Raw genomic sequence first — 16,301 nt, 5'->3', positions numbered from 1 at the left:
ATTATTTTCATGAATTGGATAGGTTGGACAAGCTGTCTGTCTGGGTGGGCCATACACATCCAGGCCCATCCGTAGATCTGCTTCTGATCCAACTATACACACATAACATACAGACCTTGCGAAAATATACACAGTGCAAAAAACAGAAAACAAAAACAGATATCAAAAGTAAGAACACTGATACATTATGTATAGTTTATATGGATATGAAATACAGGGTAAGCAAAGAAAACAATTAACTGTAATTAAATAAATCATAATAATGAATTAATGTAGGCCTATGAAAATGATATGCAATAGTATGCATGGAATTGAAACATGACACTTGATAAAAACAATAAAAGACAAGTCCTGAAAATGTTTTAAAAATTAATCTAAGCTTAGAACCAAAGAGCACAAGAAAAACAATTGGAGAGAGCACTCAGAGGTATCGTGGAGAAGTAGAACTACAGCTGGATTTAAGGTTGACACAAGGGGCTAACAGTTTTTCTTCCAACCACAACACTTGATGGATGTATTGTACATGATCAGACCATATCATGCTTTAATCATATTCTCTGCAGTAACTGTGTAACGGGTGAGGAGGGGAGGGTCTGCCTTGTTTCACAGACTATTCTGGTCTGTGTGCCGGAGATGAAAAGAAAATAAGTGAGTCTTTTTTCAACTTTCTACTTATTGCCTTCACTCAACAATCTCAACCAGCGTCAGAAACTTTTAGTAGAAAACACAGGCAGCCCAAACTGACCTCACAGTTCTTACAATCTCCATGTGGTATCGCTGTGGCTCCTGTAGCCCCCAAATGCAGATTTTTGAGGAACTGCACGTCAACTACAGCATAGCCTAAGAAGCTTTAACACATTGGATACTGTGTAACCCCCATGCAGAAGTATGCTTAACTGCTTTCGGCACCAATACCAGAGGGCCCTCATAAAGACTGGACTTTGTCCAGTTACAGCTAAAAACAAACATTAGTTAATGTTATTAGTGGGGCAAGTAAATTGGTGGCTTTTTGTGTGTATAAAACAATATTTGAACCTCTATATTTTCTAAAATATGGTATAAATAGTTAATTTGTGATCCTACAATAGCCACTATTGATTAATGTGTTTTGTTGTTGACTCAGTTAGTCGTACATGTATGAAAATGGATGTTAATACAGGGGAAGGAGATCCAATTACTGTGGATATGCACAGGACCCCATTTATTGTGCTACACCCCTGGCAGCACTGCACACAATTGCTGCCTCATTTCTCCACTTGTGTGAGATTGAAGTCAAGTCAAGACTAAATAAATAAATAAATGTAGGAAAATGCTGAATAACTGCTTTGGTAAGCTTCCACAAATAGCCAGTATAATACGGGACGTAAGGTGGTTTTGAATTCAAAATAAGAGCAGATTGAAAGTCTGTGATTCACAATATGTTCAAAATTTTTATTTTAATCAAGAAGATTAAAGATTAAAAGGAAGAAATCAATAAGGAGCTAGCGTAAATGGCTCCTCTTTTGACCGAAAAAAACACAAAAAGGAAATATTTCCATAGACTTAATTATAATTATAATATATTAAAGTAAGATTGGACAAGGACAGTCCATTCCAATCTAATTTTAAGCAATATATTTAAAAATAACCTACCCATTTTCATTACTTGGTATCAACAGCAAAAATAATGTTCACACTAATGTGTCTGATATCTTCTGACCATTTCAATACTGTCATGTAAATAGCCACTACTCGCTCCTCCCGCACAATTTGTGTAATCAGGTTTGGTATTTTAAAAAAAAGTAAATAACAAATCAATATATTCACCTCAAAAGACACTACTCACTCATTATGTCAGTAAATATGAAGTAAACTTTGCGACGGAGCCTGCTTTAATCAGAGCTTTAATTTGAAATGTGTGACAGGAAGTGGTCGAGTGTTGCGTTCATGGTAGTGTGACACTGTCGGACTTGGAGCTGCGTTTCACCCCGCGCCGCCAAATACCGTAACAAACAGGACTGCGTTGCTTCCCAGCGGGACTGAAGATGAAGACGCTGTTAACATCTTAAACCAAAGCTCATCAGCCAGGTAAGCTGTCAGCACCGAGTGTTACTATCCAACATCTGAGAAACACCTGCTATCACCTGAGGCTGGAATACAGAGGAAATTAAAGTAACGTTACGATCAGTTTTAAAGAGCGTGTTGCCATATGTTTCGTTTATCGAGAAATTAGCCGTAACGTCAACAACGAATGATCTAAATCCGTCTACAGTGACATGGCAATATTCACGAGGACATTTCTTAGTTTTTTCCTAACAGTTCCTACACTTGTCGTGCAAGTAGGTCTTCTGTTAAAACTTCAAATGTTGCTTTCTGTGTTAAAGTTTAATCTATCTATAAGTTATTGATAGCGCATCCGTAAATCTACTCTCGTCGTGACGTGTATGTATGTCAGAAAAAATGTTCCTGACAAATAAAGTGCGTAGTTCAGACGTCTTGCACCACCTTGTGTGTGTGCGCGCGCGTGTGTGTCTGTGTGTGTGCGCGCGCACACAGTGTAACATAAACTTGCATCATATGTATGGTTCCAGGAATTCTTAATAAACAAATAGACTCATTTATTAGTCCCCTTTACAGAAGGCGGCCATGTTTTTCATCCTTTCCCACCAGGAACCAACAATTGTCTCCAAAACACTTATTTATTTACTCTTGAAAGCAGTGACGACAACAACAGTCATATATTAATCGGGACATGTGGTTTATCTGAAGGCCTAACCACATTCCACAGATCACTTCTCAGTGACTTCTCCTATCAACATATCTCCTCTTATTATGTGAGTTAAATTTAGTCATCTGACTCAGTTGAAGAAGTTCAGTATACACAGAGGTAAACAACTCGAGATGAAATGAAAACCCTTTTAGATCACATCTCCAATCATATTGTGCACCTATTAACAATATATACCAAAAATACAAACAAATCTGTTTCTTTGTATTCTTATATCAAAATCAATCATGTTTTCTTCCTGCAAAATAAAATATGAAGTGTACTTATTTAGGCTTGAGCCAACCAATTTCAACCAATAATATCATGGCCCATGGCCTCATGGCATCCACCAATCAATCAATAACTAAGATTCATTATGACACGCCCACTTTTACATGTTCAAATCAAAATCCTCTCAACGTTCTGTCCCGCCTGTTTATCCTGTTGCACTCAGAAATACATCAGCATACAAAAGTTAGATACTAGTTAAATGTCTTTCATCTGGATTTGAAATGGAATCACGAAAGAAAATTTGAGGCTTTTAGTTTTTACTTTATTTCATTTATTCATTTATACTATATCTGCCTTTTAGGGCCGCGACTCATGATTGTTTTCATGATCAATGAATCTGTCGATTATTATCTGGATTAATCGTTTAGTTGTTTTGGCCTATAAAATGTCAGAAAATGTTGAAAAATGTTGATCATCGTTTCCCAAAGCACAAGGTGACGTCCTCATACGTCTTCTCTTCTGTAGTTTACTCCAGTTTCAGTTTACAATCGTAGATTATGTAACATACATTTGAGAAGCTGGAATCAGAGAATTTTGACATTCTTTCTTTAAAAAAAAATGACTCAAAATCATATCATATCATAGTTGGCGATTAATTTAATAATTGGCAACTAATCGATTAATCAACTAATCATTGCAGCTCTGCTGCCTTTCACTTTGCATCTAACTTTTCTTTTTTCATTCATACTTCAATGTGTACAGTTTTCCCTTTGTGATTGCTTTCATTTATTTATTTGCTTTTTAAAACTTTTCATTTATTTATTTATTTTTCAGTTATTTTACAATGAACAAAATCCACAACCAAACCACCTTAATAACAAAAGTAAAAATAAATATAAAAGGGGGCACTACTCACTCTTTCTTTTATGTCCTGCAACATAGTAAATAATATGTTGAGCAGCACCATATTATGTGAGCAGAAAAATGTGACAGTTTGAAAATGGCAAAGTTATGAAAAGTACTTCAGACAGCAGAGTCTCACGCAGGATGTAAGCACACTTTGCTGCTGTTTTGTATTTATTGTTTCCAGAGGAGCTGCATGAATGTCGTCCAACTGACATCAACCAAAGCATGCCCCGCCTTAGTGCTAAGCCCATTCACATATCAGCATCTTATAAAGTTCTGGTGAACATGTTATCTAACAGTTATCACATCCAGCAGACACAGAGCAATATTATCATTCATTTGGCATCAAGTTTGTGTCCAGCTGCTGCTGCTGGAGGACAGACCCAAATGCTGTGGGCCATAAAACCAAAACAATGAGCTAAAAGAGACCGAAAAGTCCACCAACACATAGCAACTGGCCAATCAGAGCTGCTTTTACTGCTCTGTGGGTTGACTAACTTTATATATTATTTATATTTTAGGTTATAATTGTTGGAGGACACATAAGTACATGGAATAACAAAAAGTCAAATTTAAAAGCCTTTTTGAATATCCACTAAATTCAATGAATTAAGTTAATCATTTGTAAGAAAATCCATTACATGTTACAGCATTACACAGTAGTACAGACACTAATCATATTTTTTAGTTGTTTTCCATGTTTGCATAGTTTTTCTTACTTCTCTTCTCACTATTTTATGATGCAGGTGTGCAGCTAGGAAACTAAAGCCAACCATGTTGGTCTGTACTGCACACACAATTGTTTCCTTATCTGCAAGCTATCATTGTATTTGCTTTGCAGATGTGTGTTAGGCGTGTGTGCACCTGCTCTGTCTCAGCAGCAACTGTCATCACAGCCATACATAGTGATTCTGTTCTACAGTATTCTATTTGTATTAGACACAGTGGAGAGGGTTAGTATTTAGAAGCTAGTGTCCTCCTTCCTCTTTCATTCAGTAAGTCAACGCACCATGTCCACATGCAGATGCACTTCCTGAGTTTGTTCATTTTGTTAAACAGCCTTAACAACGCATTGCATATAGAATAGAAATTATTAAGCAAAATAATTATTGTAGGCCTCCAGTTTTGCATCCTTCTGGCTCATACACCACATAGTTCAACGCAGTAATACAGTGTTTGGTACCAATGAGTGACAATGTGGATTTGTATGACAGAGTGTGAGGGCCGCTGTCTAAAATATAAAAGAAAAGAAAACCATAATATTATGAATATAAAGTTGTAATTTTACGAAACAGTTGTAATATTTCAAGTTAAAGATTTTATGAGAAAAAGTCATAATGCTGTTGGAATAAAGTCCTAATTTGACAAAAAAAATGTAAAATACAACCACTATTTTAAGGAAAGATAACATAATTAGAATAAAGTCATAATTTTACAAAAAAGCCCAAAATATTTTGAGAATAGAGCCATAATTTAAAGGTTGTTATATTCAAAATAAAACAAAAGGTCATGATATTATTTGAATGAAGTTGTAACTGTATTAGAAAAAGTTATAATATTATTGGAATGAAGTCATAAATTTATGGAAAAAGCTGTAATATTTCAAGATAAAGTTGGAACTTTTATGAGAAAGAAATCGTAAGTTAAATAAAAAATTGTAAAATTTGAAAAAAAACTGATAAACACTGATTATGATTTATGAGACAAAGATCTTTTTTTTTATTGTACTGTAATATTGAGTATTGTTGCAGTGAAAGTTCAATTTCATATAAAATCATAATTTCATGAAAATAAGTCACAATATTATTATAATAAAGTTTAACTTTTATGGAGAAAGTTGTAATATTTCAAGATAAAGTTGCAATTTTACCAGTAAAAGTCACAATATTAGAAGTAAATTGTCATTTTGCAAAAAAGTTGTAATATTACAAGATAGTCATGATTTTAGAAGATGTCATTTTATTAAAAAGTAGTAATCTTAATAACAAATAGAATGTTGAAAGTCATTATATGATAATGAAACAGTATTACGTACACAGTATTATGAGAAAAAAATAATAGGTAGAACATAATTTGAGAGGAGAATGTATGTTATGAATGTTTGATTTCATTGGTACTAATACTGTTAAGTTTTGGAGCTGACTGGCAGCTGTTGTTTTGTCAGCTATGGGCACTGCTCCCAGCAGCTGTGTCAGTGGCACTGAGAGTGGGAGTGGCCAGGCAGAGGATGACCGGCCTATCATTGAGAGGGATGAGATCAAGAGGCGGAGCTCCAGCAGGAGGCACAGCTCAGGAGAGACGGTGCACTGTCCCACCTGTCAGGGTACTGGACGTATACCCAGAGGTAATGAACACACACATACACACACACACACATCACAATTAAGTCACAATGGTTGGAATGAAAAATTATATCTATTCTTGAGCTTCAAGTAATGATTATTTACATTATTAATACATTTATTGTATTATTATTTCAATGAAGTGTTTCAAGCATAGATTACTGACAAGAAATGTCTGTACAGAAATGTATAAGATATGTTTGAGGTCATTTAGAAACAGTGGACCTCATGCAAGAACCACAAGGTGGGATATTGTGGCATTCACCAATTTTCTCATATTTAGAATTTTTCCTGTGTACAAATGAAATTCAAGAGTGGTTCAGACCTGTCATACAAGACCTGTACCACCTGCCTCCACATGGGGGGGAAAGGACATGTTTGACTTAAGAATTATAATGCCTGCACTTCGACTACCATTAGTATCCAAACGCCCCCCAAACCACTGCCAGACTTCCACAAAAAGTATTGTTTTGGTGTCGTATCAGGACCAGCATTAAAAAATCCCCACAGCCCTGCTCCTGGGGTGTCATGACTTGACAGAGGAGACACAAATATGAGAGAATTGAACCCCTCACAAGATCACATCAACTCCCCATGTTGCCATATTTGATATGAAAGCATGTTTCATGTGTGTTACAGGTCAGGAGAGCAAGCTGGTGGCTGTCATCCCCTGCAATGACCAGAGGCTGAAACCCAGACATACGTAAGAATAACGGGAATCACATATAACTCATATGAGTTGATGATGGCTTTTTGACATGTAATTTGTTGTGTTTCCTCCTCTCACAGGAAGTTGTACGTTGCTGTGTCTGTTACTGTGTGCCTCCTGGTCAGCTCCCTGGTGTTGTTCTTCCTGTTTCCCCGCTCTGTCATACTGTCTCCAGTGGCAGTCAAGTCATCCTTCGTTTACTTCACTAAAGATGGCGTCCAAATTAACATCACGGTGGGTGAAGAGAAAGTGAAGGGTGTCATGGATGAAAGAAAGAAATGTACATTTTAATAACAATTGAACTTTGCTGTCAATCACAACTGCGATTTCTTGTAGAATGTCTTGAACATCACCAACAACAACTTTGCGACGGTGCAGGCCTACAACCTGACCGTGCAGGCCCTGAACTTTGACACGGTGGTGGGAGCAGTTTCCATCAAGAACGTCACATTTGTCAATCCTCTGTCAATCAAAATGGTGAGACATCCCAACCACACAGGAACACACAGTATCATCTAAGGATGGTGGACAGCTGCACAGGATAGCTTAGCAAAAAGCATGCTTTTAGAATGGGTTTAGTTATTAACATCATTACTGAGAACAAACACAAGACAGTTGCCATTGTGACACAAACTTTGTTCTGTTGTCAACTAATTCCACGAAAAGACCAAATCCAACAATATCTAAAGGTTAGACAAGTGGGCTTGTGACTGGAAGGTCTCCGAACCACATTTTTTAGTGGATGGAGCTGCAGAGGATACAGTATGTACATATATGGAACTGCACTGAAGTTGTAAATGTTTAAAATAAAACACTCACAGATGTAGAATATTATTTTCTAAACTTAAAGTCGCCCTCCATTCAAAAATGTGTTTTGCTTTTTGTTACTTTTTGACATTAGAAAGCTGTTTTGTCATTCATCTGCTGAAGGAGGAAAGTTTCTCTGTGGCCTATGGGCACGATTTGTGACATCACAACTAGTCTGGAGCCAATTGTGGTCCAGTATGCCACTTGCACAAATGTGATATGGAAACTTGAAGCCTCCAGTGCACAAACACCAAGAATAGACTTTTCAGCAAAGGAAGAAACACCTTTTGTCCAGCTGTTAAACTTTTGACATTAACAAAATTTGCATATTCATCCATTCTGGATTTTTCAGTTAGAGTGAAGGAATAGATGAAATTTTAAGGTTTTTAATGAGGTAATTGTACGTTTTTGAGGCATTATGTTTTTGGGTTGTCCATGCATTTGTATCTACGTCTGTCCCATCCCTGTGAACGCGATATCTGAGGAACACCTGGAGGGAATTTCATTATATCTGGCACAAACATCCATTTGGACTCAAGGATGAACTGATTAGATTTTGGTGGTCAAAGGTCAACTTTGGTCAACACTTTTCTGGCCATTATTCAACACTCAGGAACATAATTCAGGAACTATACGTAACTCAGGAACAGAAGGAGGGATTGTGACCATATTTCACATTTGGTCGGATATAGAATTGGTGACGCTAATCTTGGGTGCTCACCTTGAAACTGTGCTGATTTTATTGAATTCCTTCAAAATTTTCACTACAAATATTATATGAGTATGTACCATAGACCAAAAATATGGACGTAGTCACCGTGACATCACCCATTGGTTTGTGAACTGCCATTTTGAAGCCTCGAGTTTAGCGATTTGACCATCGCCATGTTGGATTTGACCGTTGCCATGTTTGATTTTTGGAGCCAGAAGTGACCATATTTGCATGAGAGGGTTGAGCTGACCATAGTGCTAGTTGCTACATGGTTAGCACGATGTATTTACAATCTATGGTTAACAGTGATAATGCTAATGCTAATTTCCGCTAATGAAAAACAGGCCTAAAACCATTAAAACAAAATGCACTCACTGAAAAAACTGAACAGCCGACTCCTTGGAGGGTCTTTTCTCACAACCAAACACTGAACAAGACTTTTTTTAGGCGACTAAAATGTTATAGTTAACTTTCATGAACTGAAAACACACTATGAAATAGCAGCAGCTACACATATACTCTGTGATTCTGGGGTTACGTCATGGTGATGTTATGTAATCAACGTTGTCGCCATGGCAGTGACTTGTCAATCACAAGGTAGCCACACCCTAAAGCATACCCTGCTTTATCGTCTGTTTCACTCTAAATGGGACCATAATGGGAAAGTGTTTACTGAGGTAATAAATCAAGTGAGAATTAGGGTCATTTTCTCATAGACTTCTATAAAATCGGACTTCTTTTTGCAGCCAGTGGAGTCGCCCCCTGCTGGCCATTAGAAAGAATGCAGGTTTAAGGCACTTCTGCATTGGCTTCACTTTTCAGACGGGGAGATACCTGCTCGGTCTGTACAGACATGGATGTAAACTGCAACTTGATTGGTTGGCAGAAGCATACATTTCTAGTTGTATATCTTTCAACATGTCTGAAGGGGGTCTTTATATCTGAAACTTACATAACAACAATAAACAATAACATGTATATGATCAAAGATGTTTAACCCTTTGTGCATGAGGGACAAAATTTGTGTCAAATTTTGTACCCATCTCAAAATCGTAGACACAGACATCATACACACACTGTAAAAATCAGCACAACCTACCCTTTACAGAGATGGGGGTTTTTTTGCGACTGTTGTCTGCACTGATACTTTGCTCTGGCCAGTCATGTGGGCTCCTGTTCAGCAGCTCCTCTGCATGTTTAGCAAAGGTGTGAGTGTGAACAGGGTCTTCCTAAAAAAGAGAACATGGCTCTCAGTCAAGTGCCCCTTGTACAGTAAAGGTTAATATATCAAATGTGTTGTAACCCGTCACTGAAAATAGTCCCTAGCAAACGCACCATTTCCTCTTGTTTTAGTAACGTTTGCTAAAAACGGAAGTGTCTCCAGAAATTACTGAACCTTATAAAAAAAAAAAAGAAACTAAACAAACTATATTTTTAAAGATTTTTGCTGTACACTTTGAAGCAGGAACTTGGGGCGTAGAGGGAAGTGAGAAAGTATTGAGAGACACATTGTTGGTTTTGATCTTCTCAGGTGTTTTGTTGACAGTATGAAAAATACAGAAGAATGCCAGACTTATTCTTATCATATTTGACATAGTGGAAGTTGGACAAGTTATTATTTTGTCTACAAAGACATTAAAAGCAACAACACAGAAAACTGCACATACATTGTAGTGACGAGAGATTATATTTTTTCATGATTGTAATTAAAGCTTGGCTTTATAACAGACAAAAACTGTTGATTTTATGAATGAATAACAATGCAACAGTTTGATTATTTATAATATATATGTGAATATGCATGTACTTACCATATGTACATCAGAATAATACTGTTAATATGATATTGATGTAACTAGCCTCTGTCTTTCCTCGCAGTACTCCTTTGTGATCCCCGTCAAGCTGACGGACACTGAGCTGAGGTGAGCTGCCAGTATCACTTTTCTTCCTCCAGCAGGAACAGTTTCATTCATTAGGAATGATTATATTTGTGCTGTAACTAACTGGTTTGGTCACAGTGTGTATCACAATCACTGGTGTGGTTCTATTTGCTGTTTACCAACACGTGTGTGTGTAGACAAGCAGCTGCAAGATGAACATCATAATTCACATACTTAATTGCGTTGTTTGTATGAAGCTGGAGGATTAAAAATACATCCACTATACTTCAGGCTTTGGCCAGCACAAACAAATAATGACTGGTGGCTAATAAAGGTTGGGTAATAAAGGTAATAAATAAAGGTTTCACAGAGTTTCATCGACAGTAACACAGTATTTGTGGAAGAGAAGAGAAAGTGAGAGCAGCAGAGTGGTGAAGGTATGACTTGACTGAACTGTTGCACTGATGGAGTTAGTGCTGTGGAAATGTACATCGTGCTGAATTTATCAGGACAAAACATGGAGAATGTGTTGAGGTTGCATTAATAGCAAATTCAACAGAAGCATATCAAAAAACGGGGAGGTGTCCTATTCAAATATGATACAATAAAACGGGAAAAGAAATTAGCCTAAATTAGCCTAAATTAGCCTGGTGTTCTGTCTGCAGGTGAGGAAAATAGTCTTAGACCCTTTTCACAGGAGACAGTTAGACTTGTCAAAGCAGGAAAATCATAGGTGGAATTAATAACTTAAATGTTAATGTTAATGTTATTATTTACACCTGACAAGTCATCATCATTATCAACAAGGTTACAGGGTTATTCTGGGAAACTGTAATGGACATTTTTCACATTTTTTTTTAACATTTTCCAGCAGATAAATTGATAATGAATAAAAATGTTACAACTCTGAAAAGTTCACAATAACAAAGCCTTTTCATTCTCAGGAACACTTGCCTATTTTACTCCAGGTTAATTCCCTTGAAGATGATAAACCTGTTGGTGGTTAAATCAAAGTGAAAGTAGTGTTAAAGCTCTGTCTTTGTCCTTTAGGCTTTTTTCTATCTTCACTTAAAATGGAAAAAACTCAATCCACTGTCATTCATTTTGGATTTTTAATGTCTTTCCTGCAGACCTCCCCATATGTGATTTTATTGTGTGTGTGCTTGCACAGTGTAAGGCAGGATCATTCACATGGAGCTTGACTCTGTAGAAGCTGAAGAGGCATGTGCAGATGATGACTGAGAGAAAGGAATGCAGAACATTTTCAAACATTAAAAAAAAATGGTTTGCATTTGGAAAATGGTCATTGAAGTGTATCTCAGAGCTCAGAATGAGGTTGGAGGTTTTGGTGATGTATTCTACACACTAGTAGAACCTGTTACACCAGCTAACCTGGCTGTGAAGTTAGCTTTGTCTTCCTTCCATATAATGTTTTTCTGTTTAAGTTTAATGTCTGTCTGTGTGTTCAACATCTGCTTAATCAGTTCAAAACTTGTATCAGTCATCATTGTTGTGTAAATACTGTACTGCACACTTTCTAAAACTGATCCTCATTAGCTGTTTTCTACATCTTTTACTCTTTTTCTCTGCAGTAACTACTGTAAGAAAGCTTCATTGCCCGTCCACATTCTGTATCTGCACCTCCAGTAAGTATCATCATGTGTTCAGTAATGTGTCAGAATGTCTTGAACCGGTTCCATTAGAGCTGGGTGATGTAGCCGAAATGATTCAATCTCAATGTTAGTTTTTTTTTTCAAGCTTTGGGTGGATTCACAATTTTAATCCCCTGCAAAATACAAGATTGAAATAATCATATTTTTAGGATATCATGTGCAAGACAGTTGAGCAAAAATAATAAAAAGGTTGAACCATCTGCAAGGATGTTATTATTAGCTAAGTGGATCACATCCAGTTTAATAGTCAGTTTGAGCACAGACATCTGATGATCTGCTGCTGTTTGTATTTCTTGAGAAGACATCAGCTTGATATCTGCAGACTGCTGCTAGTTAGCGTTAGCCACCCTGCAGGCAGGAACAGACTGAATAAAGTCGAATCTTAACACTGTTCAGTCGACTCCCAGCAGTTCAACTCTCGTAACCAGACATGATACCTCATCAACAAACACACACATATCACAGATCATTGTGCAGTTGATTTTTTAGTTTGTCCCTCTGGAAGATGTGCTGTTTTTTTTATGTGTGTTCACCACTATTCCTTTGAAAGATCATAAATGAGCGAGTGCTCTGTGATGTTTAATTTTACAAATGTCACATCTCAACAGTTTGAAACTATTTTCCTCTTAGTAAACTATTTTCCTCTCTTTATTTAAGTAAGGAGAGATCAGTTGGAAGTGGATAACAATATTTGTTAATGTTAGTGACAGAAAGATTTTATGGCGATTAGACTCCAACAATGTGAAGCATCAGACATTGACCCGTAGTGAAATAAAGAGATCTTCCTTCTTGAACTTTCGCCAAAGCTTCATAAAGCTTTTAAATTTGGAGTCCATAGTAGTGTGGCAACCCACTCATTATATTGACTAGTTTATGTTCATGGCTGAGGTTGGGCTGTTTGAAAATCTTGGTCTAACCTGTTCTCAGATATTCCTAGAATTTATATTTGTTCTTTTTTCCATTTTGACTGAAGAGCTTGAGAGGCTGTTGCAGATAACAGACAGTATATACGCAGTCATATGTGACTGATAGCATATAGATTAGGTCAAACATAAGTGCAAATATGGTTCAGGATGCAAAATTTTTTGTCTTCTAGAATAAATCACACCTCCAAAATGTTCAAAATTGTATTTTGTGCAATTCAAACTCATAGAGACAAAATATAAATATACCTAAGTTTCCATCTGCTAGTGATTCAGTAACATCCTAAAGATGGAGTCACTATTATCAGTGCTGAGAGAGGAATAACCACTTACAATATCTGTGTTGACTTCTGACCCAGTTTGTGCTGTGAAGCCAGCGCTCACATGACTCTTGCTGAACAGATTTAACAATCCCACAGTGCTTCACTCACATACTTCACGCTGGACAGGAAAGAAACTCAGTGACTGTCTGTGCCCTTTATTTGATTATGCCTTAAAGATCAACTGCATTGCTGCATGTAAGATTCAAGAACAGTTTGAAAAGCATTGTAGCTTTCACAACTTTGAACTTCACTGCTTCTTTGATTCATGTAAAGAGAGATGGCAGCATTTCACTGTACATGTTGGAAGTGTATATGTATGTATACACACACAAACTATCTTTGTAAGTCTTTCTTACATGCATTATTAAATGATAAGTCTGGTGTTATTGTCAAAGGAATCCCATGAAAAAAACAAAAAATGTGTTTAAGTCTGACTGCCTTCACTTGTCTATGTCTCTCAGCTCATTGGTTCCTACTGAAGATATGAATATATAGTTGGGTTTTTAAAAGGTTTCAGTAATTTACTAAAGCAGCTGGCGAATGTTACTCAAAGTGCAGGAAATATTGTGATGGACATCAGTCTGAGGTCTGTGTGTTGAGTACAGAGCTGGTTAGCAGAAAGGAAGCAGGGGAAACAGTCAAAAAAAAAACACCTACAACACATTGGACCTCATACAAGAACCACTCACACACTGAACAGATACGTACAAGTGATTCATGAAGATGTGTGGCATTCACCAGTTTTCATGTAATTTACTCTCTCTGTTATATGAGTTGTGAACAGATAGTCAACCTTCTCCACAAGGGAAAATGACAAGAAGAAGAATCAAAATGTCCTCATCTGAATGAATTTGGAGTTTAAAAATCAACTAATATAACATGTAAAAGTAAAACAAACTTAGCAAAATTAATCTGTTCACCATATTATCATCATCATGGCTGTCAGTCTACTGAGAGGTTCTTTTAGATATGATGATTTTATGTCAGTAGTTGTTGTAATCATCAGGGTGTTTGTGCAGCATTCTGTCCAGTATCATCTTGTGTTGCAGCTGACAGTGTAACATCACCTGCTGTAGCCTGTAATATTCTCTCCTCTAATATCTCTGATCACACGTTGTCGGCAGCTGGATTCATATTTTCTGATTGTTTCAGCTCCTCAAGTAGGACTACTGACACTGATGAATGTGTCTGTTGATTTCTGACAGCAGGACTTGAAGCCCTGCTCTTCTTCTTTTTGTTCTTTGGTAACATTTTTATGAATTAAAGATCTACACACGATGAATCCTCCATGTGTGCAAACTGAAATCAACTGAAATCAATCTGATAAACAGGATTTAAAGCAGCTTAATGCAGCTTCTTTAATGCCAATTAAATGTTCCAGTGTCTGTAATAGGATGTGATGGTCAATGGTGTCGAATGCAGCACTAAGATCTAATAAGTCCTTTGTCCAGTGCAATTAGGAAGTCATTTGTAACTTTCACCAGTGCTGTTGTGCTGCTATTATCAAATCAAATCTCACAAATGCACACCTCGTCATGAACCGGTGACATTCATCAGGCTGAAATGAGCATTTTACAACAAGTTTGCAGTTAAGAGTTAATTGAATCCAACTTGGAACACATATGAGCAAACCTCACAGAAAAAAAGTTTTTAGATAAGAATATGAAGTATCTTGAAATAGAAACATAAATGGATCAAGTTGTGGTTTTAGGGGCAGTTATGTGCAGGAACTATTTTTTTGATGGACAACAGTGTATCCATCCACCCAGCATTTCTGCACAGAGTCCAAAAAATATATTCAATGACTGATATCCATCTTCTCATCTCACTCCCAGTGAGAAAGTGAATCAAACTGTTCCTTTAAACTCAGGCATACATTCTTCTTAGGCTCATGTTTCCAACTTCTTATCAGTGTCTACTTTTATAACCTCCGTTTTGTCTATCTTATACTGCAGGATGGCCATGACAGTTTACTACTTGGCCCACTACGAGCAACTCTCCCTGGAGACGTACGAGTACATCGATTGTGGAGCAAACAGCACCATACCACACAGTGTGCAACCCCCACCTCCCTGATGGATAGATGGGTGGGCAGAGGAAGAGATGAACAGAGATACTGTTTGTGAAGAGGAATAGCTGGGCCTGTAATGTGTTTTTTTTTTTCATGAACTGTGTTGCTAAAATGTTGGATAAATCTTGTGATTCCTGGTGATGCCAAGCAGGATTCCATTTAGGCTCCTCCTGGATGGATGGATGAATGAAGAGGCAGACATTCAGGGAATGAACTTTAATCTGATTGAGTGAAGTTACCTCCCCCTTCCTACCCCGCCCCGTATCTGAAGGAAGGAGGGAAGGGTAGAAATCACTCTCATCATCTCTATCCTGACAGTTCAACAACTCAACACATCAAGTTGTACACTGGAAGAAACCCAGAAAAAATGTTCAACATTCAGTAGATGTTGGTAAGGAGCCAACACCAACGTGAAAACAGTAAAAATACACCGACAGAATCAAAGTTGGTGCAGAAATGTCACCTGAATCATCTGTTGGTAATAAGGACCTGATTATACTCTGATTAAAGTTCAGAGATGATGTTACTGAAAGTCCAATAGGTCATGTGAAAATGTTGTGATCTTTTGTGTTTGTGCAGATTTGAACCACTGTCTGAAAGTCACTGTTCAATACATGCAAGTGCATCGAATTTTACCCAGTGCTGCATTTTGTCTTTTTTTTTTTCATGAGCTGGAAAAGTATGGCACAGTAGATTACACATTATGCACCATAGTTGCATTTGCTGTCTGTAAGGTCTTAGTATGGGTCAAACTCATAAATAATGTAACTCAATACTGTCTTTTGTGATGCCTTCAATGACACCAGTTTGTAAAGCAGACTTTCTATATAAATCTTAAGCCTGGAGCCCAAGGTGAGATGACATCATCAGGATGAATTTTTCAGACTTTGGAAAGAAGCCATTATCATGATGAGTAAACTGATCTTCATGTGTAAAAGCAGTGGACTGGCCCTTTAATGTTGGAACGTAGCCTGTCTG

General features: G+C 37.1%; 1 protein-coding gene across 2 annotated transcripts; it reads left to right on the top strand.

Moving 5' to 3' along the window:
- Positions 1-1,923: 1,923 nt before the first annotated feature.
- LOC122966864 (transmembrane protein 106B-like) lies at positions 1,924-16,096 on the top strand. Of its 2 annotated transcripts, none has more exons than XM_044331234.1 (8): positions 1,924-2,067; positions 6,022-6,227; positions 6,865-6,928; positions 7,015-7,168; positions 7,271-7,411; positions 10,332-10,375; positions 11,926-11,979; positions 15,208-16,096. In XM_044331234.1, the coding sequence occupies exons 2-8, from the start codon at positions 6,050-6,052 to the stop codon at positions 15,326-15,328; spliced, it is 756 nt and encodes a 251-aa protein (XP_044187169.1). In that variant the 5' UTR covers positions 1,924-2,067; positions 6,022-6,049; the 3' UTR covers positions 15,329-16,096. The 2 variants fall into 2 exon arrangements, with proteins under 2 accessions (XP_044187169.1, XP_044187168.1); XM_044331233.1 differs by having other exon boundaries at positions 1,925-2,067; positions 6,048-6,227.
- The last annotated feature ends 205 nt before the right edge of the window (positions 16,097-16,301 follow it).

Source organism: Thunnus albacares, chromosome 17 (genome assembly GCF_914725855.1).
Source record: "Thunnus albacares chromosome 17, fThuAlb1.1, whole genome shotgun sequence".
NCBI classification, from domain to species: Eukaryota; Metazoa; Chordata; class Actinopteri; order Scombriformes; family Scombridae; genus Thunnus; species Thunnus albacares.
The sequence above is the reverse complement of the archived record's forward strand: the minus strand, read 5'-3'. Positions and strand labels throughout refer to the sequence as shown.

What these genes read in the sequence shown, in the direction of transcription:
- LOC122966864 (XM_044331234.1), top strand. Translation starts at nt 6,050, where the DNA reads ATGGGCACTGCTCCCAGCAGCTGTGTCAGTGGCACTGAGAGTGGGAGT. An exon ending in TACTGGACGTATACCCAGAG is followed by an intron (nt 6,228 to 6,864) that starts GTAATGAACACA and finishes TGTGTGTTACAG; the next exon opens with GTCAGGAGAGCAAGCTGGTG. An exon ending in AGGCTGAAACCCAGACATAC is followed by an intron (nt 6,929 to 7,014) that starts GTAAGAATAACG and finishes CTCCTCTCACAG; the next exon opens with GAAGTTGTACGTTGCTGTGT.